Raw genomic sequence first — 13,958 nt, 5'->3', positions numbered from 1 at the left:
AAACAAAAATAATATAAAAACAGGGAGGGGGACAAAACAGAAGAGACTCATAAATATGGAGAACAAACTGAGGGTTACGGGAGGCGTTGTGGGAGGGGGGATGGGCTAAATGGGTAAGGGGCACTAAGGAATCTACTCCTGAAATCATTGTTGCACTATATGCTAATTTGGATGTAAATTTTAAAAATTATAATAAAAAAGAAAATAAGTTAAAAAGAAAAAAAAAGAAGTTCATGGTATCTTTTCACCCTTTTTTAAAATGTTTATTTATTTATTTGGTAGGGGTGGGGTGCAAGAATAGGGGAGGGGCAGAGAAAGAGGGAGAGAGAGAATCCCTAACACAGGGCTCAATCTCACGAACTATGAAATCATGACCTGAGCCCAAATGAAGAATTGGATGCTCAACCAACCAAACCACCCAGGCATCCCTCACCTTTTTTTTTTAATGTAATTTTGCTAGCATTATCACAAACAGGCAGCCCATTCAACTATATATGTAATCACCATTTGAAATCCCACTTGTGGCCATAGTAATTAAGTACCTCTGTCATTTTTATCTCCTAATGCCTTGTCCTCCACCAACATTACACCCTATGCTTCAGTGGTGATAATCCAAGTGACTGTGATGTTTCTTCGTGCTTCAGATTACTTAGTGTCTTCTTTACCCATGTAAAGGGATTATCTGTGACTCATCAAACATTTGAGTGGCCCAATCCTAGAATCCCATTGTGGGAATCTATTTCCTTGGATCTCTTCTGGTACCATTTACTGTATCAATCAGGATCTTGGCAGGTGGCACACTCAAAAAATTTTAACCAGAAAGACTTTAATAAAGGAGCTATTTAAGGGGTGAGGTGAGATTAAGAAACCAACATGGGACAGTGAGGCACCCAGGGTTTAGCAATAGTGGGAAACCATTACCATACCAAAGCCTGAAGGGGCAAGGGGGAACAGTGTTTCAGGAGCCTTACAGAGAGACCCATAGAGAGGAGGGAGCCCCAAAGGATCTATAACTATAGATCAGTGGTTTTCAGACTCCAGCATGTATCAGTCACCTACAGGTGTGTTAAAATACAGATTATTCCAGTAGGTCTGGAATAGAACTTCAGAATTTACATTTCTTTTTTTTTTTTTTTCAACGTTTTTTTTTTTTTTTTTAATTTTTGGGACAGAGAGAGACAGAGCATGAACGGGGGGAGGGGCAGAGAGAGAGGGAGACACAGAATCGGAAACAGGCTCCAGGCTCTGAGCCATCAGCCCAGAGCCTGACGCGGGGCTCGAACTCACGGACCGCGAGATCGTGACCTGGCTGAAGTCGGACGCTTAACCGACTGCGCCATCCAGGCGCCCCCAGAATTTACATTTCTAACAAGCCCCCAGGTGATGGTGATGCTGCTGTCTGAAGACCACTCTTTGAGAACAACTACCAGAAAGAAAATTATTCACTGCCAGGACTGCAGCAAAATGAAGGATCTGGGGAATTAACCTCTCTCTCCTATCACCCACTGATCTCCTGCTGCTGCCTCCTGTGGACCAAACTAAAACAGAAGCTGGAGGGCAATTCAGTCTATACAGGTCAGCCTTCCAGAGAACAGAGCAGGGTAGAGAAGAGTGGAGAGTGGATGAGGGTGGGACGACAGAGCATAATCCGAACCACCATAAGCAAAAGAATGCATAGATCAATGGAAAATGAATAGATAGATGAACTGACATATATCTGAATGAAGGATAGAATAATAACAATAGTTAACAGTTGAAGAGTGTTTATTACGAGCCAGCCTCTAAACTAAGGACATTATTTGCATTACCTTAGTCCTAAGGAGTAGATCTAGCACCATTCCTATTTTACACAGAAGGATATTAAGACACAGGAACACCTATGGAGGAACAACTACATGGTCAACTAAGCATCGACAAAGCAGGAAAGAATATCCAATGGAAAAAAAAAAAAAAAAAAAGACTCTTCAACAAACAGTTTTCCAAGCAGGACAGCAACATGCAGAAGAATGAAACTGGACCACTTTCTTACACCATACACAAAAATAAATTCAAAATGGATTAAAGACCTAAATGTGAGACAGGAAACCATTAAAATCCTATAAGAGAACACAAGCAGCAACTTCTTTCACCTCAGTCATTGCAGCTTCTTACTAGACACATTGCTGGAGGAAAGGGAAACAAAAGCAAAAATTAACTTTTGTGACTTCATCAAGATAAAAAGCTTCTGCATAGTTAAGGAAACAATCAACAGAACTAAAAGGCAGCCTACAGAATGGGAAAAGATATTTGCAAATGACACATCTGATAAAGGGTTAGTATTTAAATCTGTAAAGAACTTATCAAACTCAACACCCAAAAGCAAATAATCCAGTTAAGAAATGGGCAGAAGACATGAATAGACATTTTTCCAAAGAAGACATCCAGATGGCTAACAGACACATGAAAAGATGCTCAACATCATTCATCATCAGGGAAATACAAATCAAAACCATGGTGAGATACCACCTCACACCTAAAGGAATGGCTAAAATTAGCAACTCAGGAAACAACAGATGTTGGCCAGGATGTGGAGAAAGGGGAACCATCTTACACTGTTGGTGAGAATGCAAACTGGTGCAGCCAACCACTCTGGAAAACCGTATAGAGGTTCCTCAAAAAACTAAAAATAGAACTACCCTATGATCCAGCAATTGCACTACTAGGTATTTACCAAAAAGATACAAAAATACGGATTTGAAGGGGTACCTGCACACTGATGTTTATAGCAGCATTACCAACAATAGCCAAACTATCGAAAGAGCTCACATGTCCACTGATTGACGAATGGATAAAGAAGATGTGGAATATATATACAATGGAATATTACTTAGCCATCAAAAAGAATGAAATCTTACCATTTGTAATGATGTGGGTGGAGCTAGAGTGTATTATGCTAAGCGAAGTAAGTCAATCAGAGAAAGACAAATACCATATGATTTCACTCATATGTGGAATTTAAGAAATAAAACAGATGAGCATATGGGGTGGGAGAGAGAGAGATGGTAACAAACCACAAGAGACTCTTTTTTTTTTTAATTTTTTTTAACGTTTTTTATTTATTTTTGAGACAGAGAGAGACAGAGCATGAACAGGGGAGGGTCAGCGAGAGGGAGACACAGAATCCGAAACAGGCTCCAGGCTCTGAGCTGTCAGCACAGAGCCCAACGCGGGGCTCGAACTCACGGACCGCGAGATCATGACCTGAGCCGAAGTCGGCCGCCCAACCGACTGAGCCACCCAGGCGCCCCACCACAAGAGACTCTTAACAATAGAGAACAAACTGAGGGTTGATGGAGAGAGGTGGGTGGAGTGATGGACTAAATGGGTGATGGGTATTAATGAGGGCACTTGTTACGATGAGCACTAGGTGTTAATATGTAAGTGATGAATCACTGAATTCTACTCCTGAAACCAACATTATATTATATATTAACTAGAATTTAAATAAAAATTTGAGAATAAAAATGAAAATGCTGACTTCAAAAAAATAAAAGACACAAGAACAGGAGAACTTGCACTTTGTGACACAGCTAGCAAGTGATGGAATTTGAGTCCCAGCCAAAGCATTCTATCTGTAGAGTCTCACTCATCCGTACTGTTCTATGATCAATGGACAGTTGGCAGACAGGCAGTGTGCGATAGTGGTAAAGAGTGTAAACCTTAGAGCAAAAGACCCGTAAGTACAAGACACCTACTTGCCATGTGACCTTGTGCTCTGAGCCTCATTTTATTTATGTGTAAAACAGAATAATAATATGATAATAATAAAAATTACTTCACAGTTTTTGTTGGGGAAGCTAGTAAAATCAAGTCCTTGATTCAGAGCCTAATGTGTAGTAAACAATTAGAAATACTGTTACTATTATTATTACTAATGGATGGAAAGAAAGATAAGTTAGAAACTTATGAGGAAAACACCTCCCCAATCCAAAAGAGGGTCTAAAACGTCAGTGGGATCTTTGAATGAGTGTTCCCATATTAATTTCCCTTTTGAGTCCTTCTCTTCTCATCTATCTCTGGCCTTTCTCATAAAGATGGGAAATCACTTGTCCCCTGCTCCATCTGTTGATTCCTTGAAATTTGGGGATTGTCTGAATATGAGCTGACCAGTACCTCTCCCTAAAAATCCCCTCTTGGTTCCCAGGATTGAGAGGAGGGGAAAGATGAAGGGGGCTATTCCAGGCCAGGCTCCCTCCAGCTGTTCTGTTGACCCAAGTGTTAAACATATGAACATGGTAAAAGAGAAAAGGGCAGTGCTGGCTGAGCCAGGAAGTTGAATCCCAGAGGCCTGAGATGTGGGATAGGTGCTGGGCATCCTCCCAAGGAAATTCTCTTTCAACTGTACTTGTCCCAAGGAAGGGACTGGTTCCCAGATAATGGATGGGCAGGCACTAGGAGGTTACCCCAGGCTCCATGGTTGTTCTGAGAGCACCAGAGAAGCATTCCTCACCACCACCCATACCAGAGAGAATAACCACAGAGACAAGAGTGAAAATGAGGGATAAGGCTAGGGAAGGGTATGCAACTCCTCACTCTGCACCCCACCCCAATCCTGACTATCACCACTGAAAGCCATGGTTAATGATGCAAATGCCACTGATGCAATAATGGAGAACCTCTATCTGGAGCTGACATTGCAAGGTCCCTTCTCTTGGCGAGACTGCAGACTGCTTAGTTTCTCCAAGATGAAGCCAAAGAAAGCAGAAGAGCAGGGAAGCTACTGAGGCGGGAAAAGGGAGGGCAGGGTCAGGTTCCGTCAGAAAAAGGGGGGCAGAGGGGAATCCACGGAAGGGATGTGGAGGGGAATTTCTGAGCAGGGAAAGTGAAAGTTCCAAGCCATAAATAGGAGGCAGTCGCAGCCTCACACAGGCTTTCGCACTCACATTCCCAGACCCCCTCACATCCCACAAGGACTCCTGTGCACTTCCCATTGCTCCCTCCCACTCCCAGCCAACTTTCAGTGTCACACAGACTCTTGCACACACCCAGAGATTCACCCGCACTCCCGCTCACTGCTGGTCTGCCTCTGTTCACCCTCCATGGCATCCCCTGCAGCTGCACTACTGGCCCTCAGCCTGCTGATTCTCTGGACCTCTCCTGGTAAGCCTTATGGTGGGGACAGGGGATGGGGGTGTCTAAATGTCAGACTATTTGATGCTGGATGTGGGGACACTGAATTAGGTCTCCATGTTTGGGTGAATCCAGAGGTTCCTTGAACACTGTGTGTGTGTGACTGTGCGTGTGCCTGCGTGTGTGCCTGTGAGTACCTGGGCCCCTGAATTCCAATGTTTGTCCGTCTCTTGGTGTATCCCAAGGCCTATGGCTACCTTCTCTCTGCAGCCTGTTTCCTGTTGCCTCAGTTTCCCAGACAGGAGAAAACAGTATATATCTGCTTACAGGAGAGAGAATGGGAGACAGGGCTAGTAGTCAAAATATTTAACAATTCATAAGTCCTCTAACCCCAGCCTCCTGCTACTCCCCACCCCCGACTCCCCACCTCCCCTCCCCACCCCCGTGCTGTGAACAGCATCAACTCTTCATTGATGCAGCAGTTGAGAGGTCCTGGGAGAGAAGTTGGGATGATCAGGGCAGCAGGAAGGCATTTATGAGGCCTAGGGCAGTGGTTGTTTACCAAACAGCTTAGAAGTATTTCAATATATTTAGCAACCACTAGGGCCATATTGGTATATACCAGCTGAATAACTGATTTAGCTGCCTACACACACAGACGTGTGTCCTTAACCTCAGTTAGGGCTACATATGGCCTCCCTTCCTCAGGGTCCCTATGCCCTGACACTACTTTCTTTCCCATATCCCAGCTCTGGGTGGTGCCAACGATGCTGAAGACTGCTGCCTGTCTGTAACCCAGCGCCCCATCCCTGGGAATATTGTGCGGGCCTTTCATTACCTCCTCATCAAGGATGGCTGTAGAGTGCCTGCTGTCGTGTGAGTTGTGGGGAGGAACTTGTCTAGCCTCAGCCTCCTCTCCCCCATCAGCCATTGGTGATACCCCCACCATCTTATCTCTCTTCTCCTTGCCAAGCCCAACCTCTTCAAGTAAGCGCCTGAAACTGGTTCCCAGATGTGGTCCCCACATCTTCCTGCCCCTCACACCAGGGCCTACAAGAGATCTGGGTTCCAGGGCTCCACTGTTTCTGATAACTGACCTGTGACTCTAGGTTTACCACACTGAGAGGTCACCAGCTCTGTGCACCCCCAGACCAGCCCTGGGTGGACCGCATCATCCGGAGACTGCAGAAGAACACTGCAAAGGCAAGCCCAGCCCTCCCCAGCCCTGCCTCCTCCCTCAGAGTCCTTGCCCAAAACCCCAGCCCATGACCTTGACTCTTCTTCCTCCCCTAGAATAAGCGCCACAGCAGTTAACCCATGACAGCCCCAGAGGAGCCCTGTAGACGCCTGAGTGAGGGGATATGAATCACTGCAGCCCTGGGGAACCAAGGACCAAAAGGGAGGATCAGGCCTCCAGCAACTCTGTACCAGACCTGACCCAGCTGGGACAGGGCCTGCAGTGTCAATGTGAGTGTGAGTGTGAGCAGGCATGAGTGTGGCAGGAGCACAGCTTCTCCTCCACACCCAGACTGCAATGCTTCCAATAAAGCCCAACTGGTACCCATGGATCTGTCTGTTTGCTGTTTGTTTTCTGTCCAAGAGGACCAGGATAGGAAATAGGGAGATGGAATGGCAAGATCTAATTTTCACTCTGCAACTTAAGCAATCTTCTCATGGACTCCTACTTAATACCTTGGGTTTTCAGGATCAACTCCCACAATCAGGCCCCCACCTCATGTCTCTTCACAGCCCTGTGACACTCAAACTTGTGTCTGTTCAATGATTGAGCCAAACTCTTTCACGCCTCCCAGTCTTTGCTCTCCAAGGCAAAGTATCCAGATGTCTCAGGGATCAGGTTTCACCAGGGCGGGAAGGGGCTTATCAAGAACCAGTTCTCATGGCCAGGGGCAGGAAGAGGCCCAGCTCTACTATCTGGGGGGAAAGTACCCAAACAGCCATGCCATTCCCTCTGTCAGGAACACTCTTCTCTCTCATTGGCTCACCTACCTTCCCATCTGGTTCTTAATGACTCTTTCTCCATGAGGCCTTCCTTGACTCTAGGCTGGGTTGGGTAGCCTCCCTTCATCCCAAGTCTTCAGAGAGCCCTGCTCCTCTCCCCTTGCAGTACTCATCACACTGAGTTATAACTGATAATTTGTCAGCCTTCCTGGATAGGGATGATGCCTATTTTGGTTTCCACTGTCTCCCTGGTGTCCAGTATACTGCCTGGCACAAAATAGTCGCTCAATAAATATTTGTCTAGAAAATGAATAAATATCTGAGGAAAGGCTTAACAGCCAGCAGTGAGTGTCCATATGTCCATACAGAATCTGACTTTCAGGCCAGCCTTCCTCTCTCATTCAGTCAGGCTGAGCCAGGACCAGCCCCGTTTGAGCAATCCTGGGGCCACACTTATCTGGTAGTGTGGGATAGATAGACCTGGGAGCCAGAAGTCAGAATGGGAGAGGGCCCAGCAAGTGGAAGAAGGAGTAGCCAGGGAGCTAGGGAGATTCAGCATGGAGGAATCCACCACCATCTCTGCAGCCCATGTGGGCACCAGGGCCAAGGTAACACTAAGACCAGGGAGTGATAAAGGAGTCTCCTCTTTGAGAGATGAAAGCCCTGTGACTCTTGGAGCATACTACAGGGCTGCTCTGGGAGGAGTGAACCCCTATGCTTGCGATGTCCTCTGAGGAAGCTGCTGGTCTCCAACTATGGCCTCTAAGGGACTGTCCCACAGAGAGCAGCAAGCCTGTGATGCTGAGGTTGGATGGTAGCTATGACACTGGACTGAGCATCATCACCCGAGAAGAAGGGTCATCACTGTACCAGATATTCCTCATCTGGCAACAAAACCAGGCCTGGGCAGCCTGGAAAGGGGAGCAGTGGTGAGAGGATTGTGCCAGCCCCTCCACACTGAGCTGAAATCATAACAGCTTCTTCCTGCCCTCTGCTTCCAGAAATAGGTATTCAAAACCTCAGATATCCCAGGTCTTAGAGTCACAAGGAATGGGTGGGATGGGGATAATTTGCAAAAACAACTGCTATGGCTGGGAAATTTGGCTGTGATGCCTGGAAGAAATTACTCATCCAATCCATGCACCCATGCATCCATCCATTTAGCTGTCTCTGCATCCATTAGACTGCCATCCATCCATCAACACATCTACCCATCCATTCATTAAGGCAGTCAACCATGGAGCTCCAGAGGTCCCAGCTATAGACACCTTTTGAACCCTGTGCCCTGCTCTCCAGCAGGCAAAGGACAAACACAGGTGTGAAGGGAGCACATTGCCTCAAATCCTTCTCAGTTTCCAGTGAAGCCAAGTGGAGGTCAGCCTGCCACAGAGGCAGACACAAAACCTCCCTCTGGACTCTCGGGAGAGAAACACAGATAAAGTAGGGGAAGTGAGGGAGGGAGCCCTGAGGTAAACGCTACAATTACAAAGCCCCTTGAACACTACCTCCCTGATACTGCCACTGGGAGATGGACGGGGGACAGGAACAAGTCCTGAACTCAGTGCCCAGCCCCAATCCTACTTCTGCACTTCATTGTACCACTCCAATCAAGTCCCTTCCTTACTCCCCATCTCCAACACCTTAGTTCCCCCATAAGTCAGGTGTACAAGGAGGGGAGCCTAATTTTTAAGAGTCCCTCCAAAGATTTGACTCATGCATCTTTGGATCTCAGGCTAAAACCGCAGCATTCACATAGCCTCCCCCCGCAAAGTCATGCACATTCAGAAATGTCCCTACTTCTTGGGTCCCAGGGGATACCCTCTGGGAACAAAGAAGAAGCTGAGATTCAGGAAGAGAGAAAATAATTCAGGAGCTAGTGAAGGAGCTTGGATTGAACAGTCTCTTGCCACACCCTGGAGGCCTGGTGAGTGAGGAATTTCAAGGAAGTCTGAGGGGGTGAACACTAGAGTGCCACAGGGAGCACGGATGCAGCCTTCCCCAACCCTTCTCCAGCCAATGCCTTCTCTTCCCCAGCCACCAGCCCCTCCTGGGCACTCAGTCTTATCCTCTTATCTCCTGCCAGATACAGGAGATTGCTCTTAGCCCAGCAATCTGAGACTTGTCCTTCCCCACTCAAATATTCTCAGCATTGTGACTTTATCTGTTCACACCTGCTCCCTGTTTCACTATTATTTACCCACAAGTGTTATGTCATTTTGCCAAGTTATGGCAGGCCAGAAGCCTACCTGACAATGATGAGGCTTCTAGCTTCTCCAAGGGATAGTATGGACTTCCAGCTCCTCAACCAGAAGACAGGGGCCTTACTGCCTGGCTCTAGGTAGACACCCTCCTGTCTAGGACCCATGGCACCTGCTACAGGTTTAAGGTCAGCAGCTGAGTGAAAGCCCCCTACCCTGAAGGCCTATGGCCCTAGCAAACAACATCTCCCTAAAGGGACCTGACATCCCTGCTCAGAGAGCTCCCCAGCTCCCATCTACATGATGGACAAAAAGCTCTCTGTCCTGTCTATTGATAGAGTTCCCAGGGAAAGGGATTGGACCTGTTGATCTCAACTGTCAATATTGTTTTGCTCAGGGGCTGGCACAGAACAAGGCCCAGTACTCTTTTGATTAACAAAAAATGTAACTGAAAATGGCCCTTTCCCACAATACCCCATCCCACTCATACCTGGAGCACATCCAGTTCTCAAGACATGGGGGTTGTCTCTGTTACATGGGTAAGTGTTTGGTAAGAGCCAGCCCCATACGGTTTTGATCATACTTTCATCAGCTCATGTTCAATTTCTTGGTAAGCCCCCACCCCCAAACCCTCCCTTTTCTGGTCTCCGGGAAACTTTGAACCAGCCAGAAAATCTTGGAAATCACAGTCTCACAAAGGAGCAGGACTCCCAAGTGGGGGAATTTCCTCTAAGAACCCCTCTGTAAGAATAAGCCAGCATTTCTCTGATCAGAGAACTTCCTCAGTGGTCCCTGAGACTTGTCCATATGGAAGGACATGGCTCTGTAATACCAGCTATTTCACCACTAGTGCTGGGCACTGCTTTAAGTATTAGTATCATTCTATGTTACAGCTGAGGAAACTGAGGTGCAGAAGTTAAGTAGCTTGCCCAGGCTGGACAGACAGTGAAGTGTTGGGAGGGGGGCGGGTCTTAGCTGGGCAGTTTGGCTCCAGAATCTGTACTCTTAGCTACAACAATACCACCTCTCTGAGTTGACCCATTTCCTAAATAAAGTGGGAAACAATACAGCAAGGCCAGGTCTGAGGAAGTGACCCTCAGGGAACAGGGAAAGTCATTACTTTGGGGTGCTAATAACATGCCAGGCTCCAAGCTGAGTCCTTTATGTGCATTATATCATTGCATCCTCTAGCAACCCTATGAGATGGAGATCACTAGTCCCATTTTCTATATGAAGAAATTGAGGCCCAGAGAGGTAGTGTAAACTACCAAGTTCACTCAACTAGTGAGTGGCAGAGCTGAGATTGCACCCCAAGACTGCTTGAGGGGTAGCACTTGGGCTGAGGGCTGAAGGCTGAGATGTTCAGTTGGGGTAGAAAGGCTTGGCTTGCTAGGAAAAGCTAGGAAAAAAACAGAGGAGAAGCTGGAGGCTCAGACAGGACATCAGTGCTTGAGCCCAGACACAGAGATGCCGCCTGGAGGGCTTCTAGCCTCCTGGGCTCTCCAGCTAAGGAGAAGTTAGCTTCCCCAAAGCTTCCAGGAGGTAATAAGCACAGCTCTCCAGGTCTATTCAAGCCTCAGTTTTCCCAAAGTGGAGCAGTGGAGATGGGGATCGGGCTACAAATATGCCCACATTCTTAACTCCATTCCCAGGGGAGTATCAGAGGCCAAGACCAGGTGACGTTAAAAGGAAAAGAGGAATAGAAGGGTAGGACCTGGGATCCCAAAAAGTAGGGGCCAGACATTGGGGTGCTGTGGGCAAGGCTCCTGGAAGGGGCGGGGCCAGGCTTCTGAGCCAGCCAGGTTCTGGAGGGAACCTCCACAGAGCAGAGCATCTGGGGACCACAGGGGTGGGATCAGATTCCAGAAGGACTGGCATCTAAGGGCCATGTCCATCTTCTGAGGGGCCAGGATCAGGCAGGACAGGGGAGGAGGCCCTACTCCTGTTCCTAGGACCTTCTAGTCTTCCATGGCTCCTGTGGGGAGGCACAAGATGTGAGATTTCCTGGGCTCCAACACAGCAGAAGTGGGATGGTTTGAACCCCAGCAGCTTCCACAATGCCCTACCAGGACAACCGGATCCCCCAGGGCTCTGGTTCTCAGAATCACAGTCCCTGGAAATCTGGACCCATCACCATCAAAACCTCAATCATCTTGCTGATCTCATACCTGTCAGATCATCATTTCAAGGAGCATCCTCCAAGAAGAAACCACCCCTTCCTTCCAGGGGCCCAACACTTAAAAGCCTTCCATCAATCCAAGAACACCTACTGAAAGGACATCTCAATACCTAATAATGTCCCCATTGCTGACAGAACCCCCATGAATGTCAAAGTCCCCCATTACTATAAGGTCACTATTCCTCTCAGGGAAGTCTATCACTGTCAGGAACACCAGGCCTGGTGTTCAGGATGTACAGTGCAGGACATCCACATTGTACAACTCCAGGGACACCATTTTCCCTGTAGTCTAAGTAAATGGAACCTCTTGGCATGGCAGCGCTAAGTGTCAAAATATCTGTTAGTGTAGGACCCCCCATAGTTTAAGGGCTACCATGACATAGGGTCCTAGCTTGGCAAATCATTGTGTCTAAAGTGATGCCACATCACTGGAACCCAGAACATTTATTCTTAACAGGCACTGTTCTAGGTGAACAAGACAGATATGGTCTTGGGCTTCATGAAGCTGAAGAAATCCTCTAACAAAGGTTACAGTACCTGCACACCACACCAAAAAAGGCAAATATACAAATGTATTAATAAAGATTCTTACTTGCAAGCTATTGAAACTCACTAGCTGATTTAAACAGAAAAGTAATTTATTGAAAAGACCATAGGAAGTTGTAGAAAACAGATGACTAAGGGAGGCTGAGCAGCCAGAACCATTTGCAAAGCTTGCAATAGAACCAGGATAGTCCAGACATCCCTCCAGGACAGCATCCCCAGAAGGGGATACCAAATTCCAGTACCACCCTTATGTCCAGACAACTGGAGCCCCTACCCTGCATTCCATGTTTCAGAGGGCTCTACTCTGGCTCTCCTCCAGTCATATCTCTGGACACAGGACACAGAGGACACAAGAATAAGGAGACATGCTGACCTGTAGCTTGTGCTTCTCCTTCTAGATCACATTTCAGGAACTGAAAACTAGAGAATTCCCTGCCCAAGTAGTCCCAAGCAGCTTCCAGAGTCAGGCAGTCCTCTTCCAGAGAGCCATCCTTCCTAGAATGGACTGCATCACTCTCTGCATCCAGAGAGTTGCCAGGAGGTAGCTATTTCCAGGGAACATGGAAGGAGCTTGTATGTATGGGGCTAGAATGTCTACACCAGGCACATGAGGCTCTTCGTGGTACAGGATATAACTGAGAGTAGGAAAAGGAGGAGGACAAGTAGAGCACTGAAGTAAGCTCCCTTTACCACCTCATTCCATCATGGAACTCCAAGGAGTCTAAGAATTCTAAATTTGAACCTGACCTTCAAGATGCTCTAAAAGCATATTTTTCAAGGCAATAAGAAAGGTATATTTTTATTTGATTTATAACTTTTAAATATTTAGATACACGGTATGTTGGCCTTCATTTGTACTGTTACTTCAAGCCCCACAAGTATCTGGTGATCAGCTTGCCAGGTTCTACATCTGGAATCACAGCTACAGTGTCCCTGGAAAACACACGTCACCTCTGCCACCATTCCTACCACTATCAAAATATATTCTCTACTACTCCTGCTCCTTTGCATCACTGCTATCTTCCTATTCACAATCTTGGTAAGGTTTTTCTAATTGGCTAAGCCTAAGTCATGTGCCCAAGGGGGCCAGAAGAATTAGAATGTGACCTTTGGGTATTATATGATGGAAAGTAACTTTTGGTTAACTAAGACTAATACAATGGGAAATTCCTCACATATAGGAAGGAGTTAAGGTTGTGGGCAGTGAAAACAATGATAAATACCTCTATAGTCTATCCTCTGGCTATCCAACATCAACATACACTATTTGTCCAAAACCCTAGCCTTCTTAAAAATTTAAGGGTATCATATAATATAATATCTCTTTTGCTCACACAACCAAAAAACTTCACCCCTCTCCAAAGAGACACTGTTTAGAGCTTTAGCAATTACCACATCTGTCTTATTTAGCTTGGTCTTACATAATAAAATATCATAGTCTGGGTGGCTTAATCAGTTGACATTTATTTTCTCATAGTTCTATAGGTTACAAGTTCAAGATCAAGGTGCCAGCATAGTCAATTTCTGTTGAGAGCTGGTGAGACCTCTCTACCTATCTTGCAGATGACTACCTTCTCACTATGTCCCATGACAGAGAGATCTCTCTTTTTCTTCTCTTTTTTTTTTTAATTTTTTTAAAGCTTATTTATACACTTTGAGAGAGTGTGTGTGTGTGCATGGGGGAGATGCGGGGTGGGTAGAAAATTCCAAGCAGGCTCCACACTGTCACAGGGCTCAAACCCACAAACCATGAGATCATGACCTGAGCTGAAATCAAGAGTCAGACGCCCAACCAACTGAACCAGCCAGGTGCCCCTCTCTTTCTCTTCTTATAAGGCCAAAGTCCTATCAGATTAAGGTCCTACCCTTTGACCTCATTTAACTTAAATTACTTCCTAAAGACTCTATCTCCAGATATAGTCACAATGAGGGTTAGGGCTTCAACATATGAATTTTCAGGGGATACA

At 46.5% G+C, this 13,958-nt stretch overlaps 1 protein-coding gene across 1 annotated transcript; it reads left to right on the top strand.

Moving 5' to 3' along the window:
- Positions 1 to 4,798: 4,798 nt before the first annotated feature.
- CCL19 (C-C motif chemokine ligand 19) lies at positions 4,799 to 6,677 on the top strand. Its single transcript, XM_042913120.1, has 4 exons — positions 4,799 to 5,139; positions 5,859 to 5,985; positions 6,219 to 6,312; positions 6,403 to 6,677. Exons 1-4 carry the CDS (start codon positions 5,079 to 5,081, stop codon positions 6,421 to 6,423), a joined length of 303 nt encoding a protein of 100 aa, XP_042769054.1. The 5' UTR covers positions 4,799 to 5,078; the 3' UTR covers positions 6,424 to 6,677.
- Positions 6,678 to 13,958: the final 7,281 nt, after the last annotated feature.

Source organism: Panthera leo, chromosome D4 (genome assembly GCF_018350215.1).
Source record: "Panthera leo isolate Ple1 chromosome D4, P.leo_Ple1_pat1.1, whole genome shotgun sequence".
Classification (NCBI taxonomy): Eukaryota; Metazoa; Chordata; class Mammalia; order Carnivora; family Felidae; genus Panthera; species Panthera leo.
This window is presented reverse-complemented; position numbering and strand designations above follow the sequence as displayed.

Coding starts and splice junctions, on each gene's coding strand:
- CCL19 (XM_042913120.1), top strand. CDS start 5,079: ATGGCATCCCCTGCAGCTGCACTACTGGCCCTCAGCCTGCTGATTCTC. Junction 5,986..6,218: donor TGTAGAGTGCCTGCTGTCGT/GTGAGTTGTGGG, acceptor CTGTGACTCTAG/GTTTACCACACTGAGAGGTC. Junction 6,313..6,402: donor TGCAGAAGAACACTGCAAAG/GCAAGCCCAGCC, acceptor TTCCTCCCCTAG/AATAAGCGCCACAGCAGTTA.